This window comes from Nanorana parkeri, unplaced genomic scaffold, assembly GCF_000935625.1.
Source record: "Nanorana parkeri isolate BGI_ZX_2015 unplaced genomic scaffold, ASM93562v1 scaffold1054, whole genome shotgun sequence".
Lineage (NCBI taxonomy): Eukaryota > Metazoa > Chordata > Amphibia > Anura > Dicroglossidae > Nanorana > Nanorana parkeri.
The window spans coordinates 347540-360499 of NW_017307322.1; the positions used below are offsets into that span (position 1 = coordinate 347540).

The window sequence follows — 12960 nt, forward strand, 5'->3', positions numbered from 1 at the left end:
CATAAAAGTTTCCTAACTCATCACCCTATTTACAGTATAAATTCATTATAATATAAATGGGGCTAAAATGTCATCTAGAAGTAAAAGGGAAATAAAAAAGCCAAATCAATTCCATAGACAAACAATGCTGCCTACACTGCACCTATAAAATATCAATTCCAGCAAACAACAATGGCACAGTGACCCATAGAAACCATTCGAGTGTAAGCTTTCAAAAGAAACAAATCTGATTGGCTGTTACCAGCAGCCAATTATGAAAACTGGGGCAAACAATGGCACGGTGGCCTATAGAAACCAATCGAGTGTAAGCTTTCAAATGAAACAACCAATTTGATTGGTTGTTACAAGCAAACCTTCTATACCCTTTGTCTTTGCTTTTCACAAATAGCAATTTTCTTCTGGACCATCAGCATTAATACGACTGTTAATGGCACTGCATGTCTGTCTAGCCCATGCCGGTATGCCTGGACTTTGTGGTGTAGGTGGTCTTCACCCATAGAAAGCTCAGTTTAACCCTTTTAATGCTGATGATCCATACAAAGCAGCATGTCACTCCTGTGCACTTGTCTTATCATGCATCCTGTGCACCGCGATCACATCTATCCATCGCAATGCCCGGGTGCCTACAGATGATAGGCAATGCAGCAGATGTCTATGGCATGAATGGAGCAGATCTATGGTGCAGGGGATAAGCACGTTGCTGTATAAAGGGCGGCTTTGGGGGCTCTCACCTGCTGGGATGTGTATGGCTGGGCTCCGGTGGTTTAGGGTCCCATGACCGAGGCTGCTGTCACTCACCGTGTCCCAGAAGCTCCACTGCACCGGGGCGCGCTTCCAGGAGCGAGAACAACACAGGCGCGCCACCGAGACCCGCAGCCAATCGGAGCGAGAATCTTTCCGCCCCCGCCCACTTTCTCACCTTGGTGCCTTAGCAGCAGCGATGCATATGCTTGTCTACAAGGAGGATGCAGATCTGTATCCATTGGCACTGTGGGTATTATGTAACATGTATAGATTGATTGATTTATTTAGAGAGGAGTGATGGCACAGCAAAGCTTACACGTTAAAGTCTATCTAAACCCAACAATATGCTATATGACCATTATCAGTCCTTACTCAAGGCTCCATGTAAGGTTAGGGTTGCCACCTTTTCTTCAATCAAATCCCGAACACTCTAGCACAGTGTGGCAATTTTTATTTTGAGAATATACAGGAGAGCACGAGGAGAGAGAGCCAGGGGAGAGACAGATAGGAGAGACAGCCAGAAGAGAGAGAGGGGAGAGACAGCCAGGAGAGAGCGCGGAGTGATAGGAGAGAGAGCGAAGAGAGACAGCCAGGAGAGAGAGCCAGGAAACAGAGGAGAGAAAGTCAGGAAAGAGAGAGGAGAGACAGGAAAGAAAAAGAAGAGACAACCAGGAGAGAGAGAGAGGAGAGACAGCCAGGGGAGAGAGGAGAGACAGCCAGGGGAGACAGCCAGGGGAAGAGGGAGGAGTGATACTCAGGAGAGAGAGCGAAGAGAGACAGCTGACCAAACTGTTGCCGCTATATAAATCCTGTATAATAATAAAGCATAACCCCTGTGCCCTTCTAGACTCATCTGCACCCTGTGTTTCAGACACTTCCTTGCTCCCTGAGTTCCAGCATTCCTCGTCTCCCGTGCCTGCTCCATGCACTTAGGTTGGAACACCAGGACCCCATGGTTGCCCCTGTTCATCTGACATTGTGACATCTTGTGTCTGGGTTTCAGCTGGCCTGAACCCCGGACACAGCACATAACTCCCTACCACAACCTATCCGGCTATCTCCAACTCTGTCTGTCGGGGTGATCTCTGAACACTCGCCGCTTTAGGGAAACCTATTCCACCTCCTCTTAAAAACTGTACATCTACTCCTTAAATCAGCTCATCCCTCACAGTTATTACCTTCTGTATCACTAGCCCCTCCTTGTAGATTGTAAGCTCCCATGAGTAGGGTCTTTCTAATCTTGAATGGTATTGTACTTGTGCTGTCACCCCATATGTTGTAAAGCGCTGTGCAAACTGTTGCCGCTATATAAATCCTGTAAAACATTTTTTTGCATTGGAGCCTGCAAAGCATTGAAATTGCAGTGCATCCTGGGTGCAATACACAGGCTCCTGCAGACGATTCCTCCTGCCTGGATATGTACAGAGGGATGGGCTTCGGGCCCTTTTATATGCAAGGTCCGTCTGTCAGTTTTTAGATGCACCTGATCGGAAGTCCAATGTTAGTCTATGGCCAGGCAGATATAAACGAACCTGCCCCTGCCTACATCTGAATACCTCTGAGTCCGTCTAGGTCCTAAAAAAAAATTGAGAAGTGTTCTGTTTTTGCAGATCTAAAGGTGACAGATTGGAGTTAAAAGGATGTAAAGGGATACACGTCTTCTGCAGAAAATGTGAAAGCTGCACAGCCGCGCCAAGGCACCTCTCATAGTGCAGTCCTAACTAAACTATCAGAGTCTCCATCTTGGAGCACATGGGGGCAGAAGATAAAATTGGGTGCAGGTTTGTCAGGAGGAAGCCCAACCCCCCTTAAAGGCACAGAGACGCACAAGAGATCCCGCACATCCCAATGGCAGATGAGACCCCCCATGCATCAGTGCACCAAAACAGTCAAGCAAAACAGATGACAAACGCACTCATCAATTCGTCATCAGCTTTACACCAAGGTGCACACGGAATGGGCTTTAAACAGTAAAACAGCAAAAAGTTTTCCTGGCACACTCACAAGCTAGCATGTAAGAAAACTTGTCTCACACTAAGGTTGAAAACAGAGGTTTGGTATCCTTGCTCGGACGCAGACAGGATCCATCCTGTCTGCGTCCGAGTACGGACACCCGGACCCGCGCGGATTTGCAGTTCAGGAGTGCGTATGACAGCATATGGCCGCATTCTCCCATAGGGAAGAACAGGCTGCTACACGCAGTACCTGTCTCACCTAGGAACGGCCCAATACGGGGGTACATGTCGCACAGACGTGTAGGCCCTGAGTTAGCGCCGTGTGAATGAGGCTTTAGAAATGTTTACTAATGACAATCTACAAACAGATACTTCTAGATAATTGCCGGCTTTTTAGTTTTTGAATACCTTATTTTTCTTTTCTTCCCCAGTCTTCTCACAGTGGCCATTGTAACTAAGGGCAGGTTACTAGCTCTCCCTTTACTGCCTGCATTTCTGGCACATGTGACTAGGACATGTGACCATTCACATCATCTCAGGGGAGGAAAATCCCTTTCCCTGAGATCTCATGAGATTACAGATGAGATTTCCCAGCAATGTCGTGCTGATGTAACCTTCCCAGGATGCAATGCTTGGGCACATTACATCATTTGTGTGAAAGTGGACCAGCAAGTGAAAAAAAAGAAATTACAAGTAAAATAAAAAACGAATGAATTTCGTTTCATAGCAGCATACAGAGCTGCCTGCTGATGTGATTTTTTGCCAAACGGGGTAAAGGTCCGCTTTCCGCTCCGTGTTTTCCTCCATTGCAAGATGGAAGACTCTGACCAATCTTGGAGCCTACAAGAGCGCTCAGGTAAGTAAAAGTCTTTTAAACAGGTTTCCTAGATAGAATTAACCCTTGTAGTGCAGGAGCAGCCCCACTTCAAGGGGAGTTTGTGAATGGAGATGAGCTTTAACCTCATATAATTTAAATAGTTAATATAAAGTCCCACATAGTCCATCTGGTGTCTCTCTGTGCAACAAATCAGCACCTCTGCTGCACACAGATACACAGAAAAATGCTAAAGTAGAAGTGAGACCAGTCAGACTCTGTGACCTGCTCTGAAACATAGTGTAAGTATTTAAGGGGTCTAAATGCTGTTTTTACAATGGCAGCAGCACCGATTACATGTGGAAATAATGTAATGTTTTACTTTATACCCGTTTCTTTCATAAGAATAGCAATGAACAGGGCCATCCCTATAATGACCCAGCTTGAGGCAGTTGCCTCAGGCGGCAACTCACTGGGGGGTACGGCTGAGCCCTTGGCAACCAGTGACATCAGTAAGCTGGGCGGGACGCCTGACAGCCCCATACAAGTGTTCCCTATCAACACCCTTAAATGAATTACATCGCCTCAGATGGCGAATACCATAGGGATGGCCCAGGCAATTAAATAATAGGGACTCCGGCAATGGGAACCTCGACCTCAACCAGCTTATGACTTGTTTTTAAACAATGTTGAACTAAATGGCGTGAGGCCAGGGGGTTAAAACATGCCAGGAGAAACTGAAGGAACTTAAAGAATAAGTGCACTTTAAAAAGAAAAGTTAATTTATCCTTTTTTTCCTTCCCCCCCAATCTGAACGATCCCACCCTCCCCCTCCGGAGATCCGTACTTACTAAGACCCAATGGGCATGGTTCTGCTATTGTTTACATCTAGTGCAGTGGTTCTCAACCTGTCTAACCTCAAGACCCACATTTGTCGTCGGTCATTAAGTCGCGACCCACGTTGCACTGCAATGGAACACACGGCAGTGTGGGCTGCTGTGCTGTAATGGAGCTCCATCCATACGTGCATTGCTTGTACAGTTCCCATGCGCACCCTGTAGCGGTGCTGGGAGCCAGAATGTGATGTCACTCCAGTCCAGGCACCGCTACAGGACATGCAAGGGAGCTATTAGCAATGCATGTATGGATGGAGCTCCCTGGCAGCCATACCACCATTGCACCCCACCTCAAGCTGACACTCAGTGCCAGGCAGCATATTCTGAATGGCTGCTCAGTGCGAGAACTGATATTGCTGCACTAGGAGGCTGAGAAGCCTCTCGCCAAGAAAAGTGGAAGGCATGCAGCGACCCACTGAACACGGGGTCGCGACCCACTTTTGGGTCACGACCCACCAGTTGAGAACCAAGGATCTAGTGCAACTATGCTCCCTCTGCTGGCCGCACCTACACATTACAGCCCCTTAAACTATGGGGTCTTCTTCCAGCAGGGAGATGAACGTGTGGAGAAGAGGGATACTTGGAGTACTGGATGTCAACAAACAGCGGAACAGTGGTCCTCTAATCTCGATAAGTGCAGATCTGCGGGGGGCAAGGGTGGGATAGTTTAGGTCAAGGGAGGGGGCAAAAAAAAAATTGCACTTTGTCTACATGAGCACATATTCTTTAAAATATACAGCCCTGAGGAAAGAAGGGAAAGGGGGGACATGACTGAAGCCTTTAAATACAGTAAAGATGTGACTAAGGCTCAGATAGGCTTGATTTATAATACAACGCTGAAAACAAGATCATGGGGGCATGAAAGTTAAAAACTGACTTTAAATGGGCTGATCAGGAGGGGATCTGTGCATGGATCTCCTCCTGATTGGAGTGGTACAGATCAGATGTCACAGCTGTGACATCCGTGTCCTTCCATTCTTTCTTGCGATGGAGGAAAAAACTGATATGAGCGGACCCTATTTCGGTCTATGGGTAATCACGGACATGTGTCCGTTTACATCAGATTTTCCCCTGATCCGATACAATTGGTTCCGTCGAAACTGAACACTGTCGCGTTATTTTTTGCAGACCTGTGCAGAGTGGCGGGTAACCGGGTGTACACTGACGCCCGTCCATTTTCACACGGCTGCCCATAGACTAGCATTGGGCATTCGATCGGGTCCGCCTGAAAAACCGACAGACGGACCTATCACAACACCCATGTGAAAGGGCCCTTAAAGATACTTGGAACAGGTTCCCAGCATAGGTAGTCAGTCCATTAACAGTAAGTGAATTTAAACATGCATGGGATAAACATAGGTCTATGCTCAGACAAAAAGTTGTAAAAAAACGAAATCCTCTTGTTTCTATGTATAAATATATGGTGGTCTGAAATGCATGATACAGGGGGGGAGGGGGGGGGGGCTGTCTGAAGAAGTTGCCAAGTGGATATAGGCCAAATAATTATTTCTTCTACCAATATAGCCTAACAATCCATTTGTATCTCTTGGCACCTGTAAACTGTAGATGTGGGGAAAACTCCCTACGTTTTCTTCACCGATGACCTGTACTCAGGCTTTGTCTTTAGTCATTGCAGAGTCACATTTCAAACAGATGTCTGTCACATGGACCTGGAGATCATGTTCACTGCAGGTAACTTAATTCAGGTTCTTCATTATTAATAACATTTAACTTGTTTTTGGTTTTTATCTCCTGGATTGCTTTTGCAGAATTCTCTCTAGAATTAAACTGACTATAAATGTTAACCCGACTGACAACCCTTTTTAAAAAAAAGCTACTAAATGAATCCTTTTAATGTCAAACTAACTTTCTTATTTCACACACATAAATAATTATTCATCTAACCCTGGTGTGCAAGGGGATGTGCTACACAAGCTGCAGGCTTACCTGAGCAGATTGTGCCTTTCCCCCATACCTGCTCTTCCTTAATTGTGCCGATCGTGATGAGCGGGCAGCGGCGAGTCTGTGAAGCGAGGAGATGCGGCGTGCGGGGAGGAGAAGCGGCGTGTGGCGAGTCCGTATGGCGGGGAGGAGTCGTGTCGTGCAGCAGGGAGACGTGTCGCGCGGGGAGGAGAAGAAGCGTGCGGGGAGGAGAAGAAGCGGCGAGCCGCACGCAGGCCAGACTGATCGAACTTCAACTAATCGATGATGGAAAACGTTGACCACGTTTTCCATCATCGATTATAATCAACTTAATCGATTAATTGTTGCAGCTCTAAACGCACTGCAACAAATAAAAAAACTCACCTGACCCTTTTTTTTTTAGCAACACAGCACACTATAATGCACACTGCATTGTGGCCCAGTGCAGTGCATTGGGTGTTGCATTGTACTGTAGAGTGCGTTAGGGTGCCATTCACAATGTGAAGCACTTCAATGCAGTGGACATAGAGGAGGTGCGTTGCAGTAATATGTCTGAACTTACTGCTATTTGAGGCTCCCTTTGACAGAGAATTCCGGGTGTAATACGTTTGGGATGGGGCCATTACCAGTACAATATGCTACTGAGCCAGGAATGGGGGCATTCTAAGTACATTAAGCTGCTGAGCCATGGATAGGGGGCATTCCCAGTAGCATGGCCGGATTAACGTAGGGGCGGGTGGAGCTGCCACTCCAGGCCCGCCACTGCAAATAGGCCCGGCTGACCCGGATTGCCTCAGTATCCGGGTTGGTGACTGTCCACAATCAGGCAGTGGCAGCCCTCTATTAAAGCATATTGGAGGGCCGCTCACTCATCACTAGGGCCCGAGAGGCCCCAGCGAGCGGCCCTCTAATATGACTGAATAAAGGGTCGCTGCTGCCTGATTGCGGCGATCTGGGTCGGTGACCGGCTGCAATAAGGCAGCGTCAGCCCTCTATTCAGGCATATTAGAGGGCCAATCGCTTCTCATTAGGGCCCTGAGAGGCCCCAGCAATCGGCCCTCTAATATGCTTGAATAGAGGGCCGCCGCTGCCTGATTGCCGCAGCACGTCACCCTGGCATACCTGTTGAACCAGCACTGACTACCCAGAGTCCCTACTGATGGCCAAAAGCCCCTACTGATTGCCCAAAGCCCGCACTGACCACCCAAAGCCCGCACTGACCACCCAAAGCCCTCACTGACCGCCCGGAGCCTGCACTGACCGCCCGGAGCCCGCACTGACCACCCGGAGCTTGCACTGACCACCCGGAGCCTGCACTGACCATCACACCAACCACCTAAAGCCCGCACTGACCACTGCCCTGACCATGCAGAGCCCGTACTGACCACCCAAAGCCAGCACTGACGACCACACTGGCCACCCAAAGCCCACACTGACCATCACACTGACCACCTGGAGCCCGCACTGACCACCGGAGCCCGGACTGAGGACCCAAAGCCCGCACTGACGACCGTACTGACCACCCAGAGTTTGCACTGACCTCTGCACTGACCACCCAAAGCGCACACTGACCACCGCACTGACCACCCAGAGACCGCACTGACCACCCGGAGCCCGCACTGACCACTCTGAGCACACACTGACCGCCCGGAGCCGGCACTGACTACACGGATCCTGCACTGACCACGCAGAGCCCCTACTGACCGCCTAGAGCCACTACTGACTGACCAAAGTCCGCACTGACTGCCCAAAGCCAGTACTGTACGACCAAAGTCCGCACTGACCGCCCGGAGCCCTCATTGACCATCATGTATGGCCACCTTTAGCTGCAGCCCTCAGTGCGTTAGCTGCCCAATTGTAATAATTGGCCAGCCTTAACCCAACACATGTTAACACCCTGCAGAGGATGACACATGTGTAAATGAGCCCTTAAATAATCATAACTTTCCTGTAACACTTAACCCCTTGAAACCTTTAATGGGTAAACTAAACCCCCAACACTGAGCAAGCCTAACAACTTATCTAGTCCTTTATTTGAACCCCCCCAAGAAATTTAGGGTGCAGGTCTACTACTGTAAGGTCGCACGACTTTAAACTTACGAACATGTTCAAAAACCCGCCGAGCATCGTACGATGTAGCATGTTCGTAACATAAAAGCCGGACGATCCGGTGTGCGCAAGCGCACACTGCCCGTTCGGCATTGCGGTCATCGGAAGCCCGCCCCTCAGGGGGATGCGGCTTGCGATCATCGCAAGTACGATCTGCCTATGCAAGATAGGCAGATCGTACGTTTTTTTAAGTACCTTATAACCATCGCAAGACAAAAGTCTTGCGATGGTTGTAAGGGGTGTGCCCAGCCTTAAACTAGTGGTTGAAAGTGACCTAGGCAGCATCACATTGATTTCAGCCTGCTGTAAATGAGATGATCACCAAAACCTGGTTACATCTCTCAGTAGCAAATAGAAATGAATTACCCATGTGGTCCTAGGATTAGGGTTTTCTAAGGAATTTCAGGTGGTCACACCCCTCTGGCACACCCTATATATATGTTCTTTGAGTCTCCGTATACACAGTGTTCTCTAGTCTGCTGTTAGGTGAGTAGCTTAGGCTTGCGCTGTGGTAGAGGAACTCTGGGCCTTTAGCTGGATGGTAATATAACTATGCACTGACCATTTTTCTCTATGACTACCTTCAAGTGGAATTACCACTGTTATATGCAGCAGTAAAGAGTTGATTGACCTAGCCAATGAAACCAAGACTACCACTTAAACTGTAGTGTACAATGTGTATGCTTCTTGCTCCAGCATGCAAACCCAGTGTCCTGTTTACATGTCCAATATATCTTTAAGATGTCCTGTGTGAGCATGTAGCAATAATTGATAGTAATGCATTGAATTCTGTCTGCAGTGCTCTTTACAAGGTAACCAGAAAGAGGTCACCCATCAGTCATAGCTTCATCCTATATCCATTGACACCTCTGGATGTACTCTGCAATGCTGCACTCTTTCCTGCTGCACTATTTGGGTTCTGTATGTTCTATAAATCATTTTTATAATGGAAGACAATGTTTATTTATGGGTGATGCAGGGGAGGGTTTGAACCCCTCAGTCTTATAGCTTGTGTTCCTGCTAGGGAGTAGTATCCTCGTGACTTGTCTATCACTGTTACTGGAATAGAGGGTACATCATACAATGGGGTCACGTTTATTCCAGTGATAACTGAGAGATTTACCATCACTTGTCTCAAGATAGGAAGTGAAATCTCATCAGTGACACATGGACAGTTAATGATATCAGGGGTTGTAAGCATCCCCTATTCAGTATACACAAGACTTTGGCTTTAGAGAAGCTTTTGATCGACTGTTTTTGATTGGCAGCCAATTATCCTTTTCAAATATCTTTTTTTGGGAGGCTAGAAAGAAGACTATAAGGACCTGCACATGTTTAGGGAATGAGCCTAAACTTTATTCAGGTGATGAATTGGTAGGGATTAAGTCTGTAATTACCACTTATCTCCACACTAAAAGTGCCCATACACCTTACGATAATCGTATGCGATCGCGTTTTCGTCCAATAATCGCCAGGTGTATGGGCGGTGTACGACTTTTGACTTTCAAGCATGTTTGAAAACTTTGATCGTACGATTTTTGCAAGGTGGCGTTTCTGTACGTCAAAAATCGTACGATCTACACTGCTAATGCGCAAACGAGAATACAAGCGGTCGATTACCACAATTCATCCAGGTGCTTTTCTTTAATTGAACCTTGCGATAATCGGGGCATGATGGGGCTGCCGTACGACGGTTCGATCATTGGACAAAAAGTTTCGTCCGATAATTGTAAGGTGTATGGCCACCTTAAGGGCCTGTTCACACCATATGCAGTCCGTTTATTTTAACTGCTGCAGTCAAAATACATCCTAATGCTTTCCTATGGGCTTTCTTGTGCCTAATTCACACCATTGCAGTCCGTTCAGATGCAGTCAGAAAAAGTACTGCTTGTCCTATTTTACCTGCATCTAACTGCACTAAATGCATCAAAATGCAGTGCAAAAGCATTAAAACTGAACGCATACAAAAAACAGAATTCATTGTGGCATCATCCAGGGACATGCAGAGGGAAAAAATGGGATCGCAATGCAACTGTACAGACGCACGCAGTTGTGATGCAGTTTCTGGTGTGAACTAACCCTTACGTGTGTGTGTGTACAGGTCAAAGTAATACCCAACTTGTCTTTCCACATGCTGAACAGACTAAATATGCTTCTGGAGTGTGTCTTGGTTTCTGTGTCCTGAAACTGAATGGTAGAGGAACCCTGAAATACTCAAATTCACTAAGCTCATTGTTTTTTTTTTTTTTTTTTTTTTTTTTTCATTCCCTTAAAGTGTAACTAACCCCGTTCTATACTACGAGCATGGTGCCTCTGTTTAGATCTGCTGTTGTCATGGTGCTGAACATCTGACCAGCTTTGACACCAGCCATTTGAGGGCTTTATCACCGGAGCCATTCCTTGAATAGCGCATATCCTGTGAATTAATAACTTGTAGACGGTTTCTAACTTGAGCTTTATTCTGGGGAAACTGTTAAAGGAGAACTATGGGTTTAAGGCTTTTCCCCATAGTTCTCCTTAGGGTAATGGAAGGACACAAACTAGCGTCCTCCCGTCACCCTAGGCTCGGTATACTGAGACCCCGCAGTATACCGCGAGCTGCTGGTCGCGGTATACTGAGACGCAGAAGCGGATCATGACAATTATGTCTGGATCCGCCCAGCTGCGTGACAGCTGGCTCTGCCTATCTAGAGACAGAGCCAGCTGTACCCACCCCCTCGACCGTCCGTTCCGCCAGTCAGCGCTGGCCGAGCAGGGAGGGGGGAATCCAGCCCCTCCCCTGTCACGGCAGAGAGCCGTGACAGGATCGAGAGGTGAGCGAATGCCGGTATGTGTTCGCTCACCTCCCGATCTACTAAGCCGACCTGTGACAGTCTCATTGTCACAGGTCGGCTAGAACTATGAGGTGAGTGAAAAGCACTCGCCTCATAGTTCTCCTTTTAATTGGTGGGTTAAATTCAGCTTTAAGTGCACAGCTGCTACCTGTAAGAAGTGATCCTAAAGAAGTCCTTTCAGCTGGAATCTGAATCTTTTTTCATACTGGATAGGCTTGATAAGGATGCCCCTGTATTTAGTTTATGGTTCCTTGTGTAACACCTTTTTAGTATGTTCTGAGTTGCTGCTGTGATGGACACACGGGCTACATAAACATGGTTGCTAGTGAAATATCTGACCTCACCCATTCCACTAAGACACTGGGAGGTGATGTGTGAAGTCAGATGATGGGCTATTAAGGGGTTTCAAGTGACCTATGACTGTATTGGCATTTCTACTCCGATACATTATGTTAATGCATCTGTAAAGAGCAATAGCCATGGCAGCCAGACTCCAGTTAAACATTTTAGAACACCGTTACCCATTGCACCATCCAATGCAACCATTACTATAGTTATCTGCGTTCTGTTTAACAATTATGTACTACCAAATGTTAGAGCTATACAGGGCTAATTAACAGACGGATGACAGACTAACTTGAGATGAGTGAAGAGGATTCCATTGTCAAGAGCTTGGTTTATGGGCAGATGTTGGAACTTCTTGCACATCCTCAGAGTAACACAAGCACACAGTGTAATATGCATGCTTCTCATGGCTTGACTAAAACGGAAAGGAAGCCACAGCTTTATTCAATACAACAGATAATCTACCATAGATATAACAGAATTTATTAACACTGCCATCTAGTGACTGAAATTGTATACTGCAGGAGTTATTGCTATAGATACAATGTGTATTCTAACAGCAGAACCTTTTACTTTTATTTACCACGTGACCTACAACTGCAGCATGGGGGGTGTAGTGGTTCTGGCTGCATAATGAATCCCATGGCAAGATTATTGCAAAAGTGAATGCGTAATAGCTGAGATGTCTGTACTATTGTGGAAATAGTAGAGGTGAGAACTCCTTTACCAGTGGTATTGACTGAGCAGTCAGTCTTGAAACCTAGTGCAATCAACAACTTTCAGTTTTCCAAATTCTAATGAGCTGCAAAAATTTTGGGCTTTTCCCCATGCTGCCTAGCATGCCTCGCACAAGTAATCCGGTGTATTTTCTTGTAGTATTGGTGCAAAATAACACATTCAAGCAGTTGTGATTTTTGGACACAGGATCTGTCTGTTCTACTGGTCTAGTGAGAAGCCACAGATCTGGTCATCTTGTGTATATGGTGTAAGATTCTTGATGACAATTCTTGTCTTGCAGAGCTGCTGCTTGGCAGGCCATCTCCTCAAACCATGGGGCTCTACAACCTGACAATAGCCACTGGCGAAGACCTGGTTGCTGGCACCATTAATAATATCTCTGTTGTGCTTGTGGGCGTAAATGGAGAAAGTGCTAAACAGCAACTGTCCCGTCACTGGAGCCATTTCTTGCCTGGATCTGTGAGTTTCTTGATATGGCTGACAAAGTGTGAATATAACTGGGCAATAATGATGGGGTAAAGTGATCAGTAGGTGTGCCTATAGTGAGACTAGATGATTTGGGGACTGAATGCTGCATGTCGTTTTTTTTTTTTTTTTTTTAA

General features: G+C 46.8%; 2 protein-coding genes across 3 annotated transcripts in view; one reads left to right on the plus strand and one right to left on the minus strand.

Moving 5' to 3' along the window:
* The window catches only part of ELMOD1 (ELMO domain containing 1), a 93252-nt gene extending 92377 nt beyond the window's left edge, over positions 1 to 875 (minus strand). For both annotated transcript variants that reach the window (XM_018567488.1, XM_018567486.1), the window contains exon 1: positions 732 to 875. The gene's annotated coding sequence lies outside the window, so the exon portion shown is untranslated. The remainder of the gene's footprint in view (positions 1 to 731) is intronic.
* Positions 876 to 12670: 11795 nt separating this feature from the next.
* LOC108796083 (hydroperoxide isomerase ALOXE3-like) overlaps positions 12671 to 12960 on the plus strand; it is a 17348-nt gene continuing 17058 nt past the window's right edge. The window contains 1 exon segment of the mRNA XM_018567474.1: positions 12671 to 12817. Within this exon segment, the coding sequence (XP_018422976.1) occupies positions 12671 to 12817 (147 nt within the window).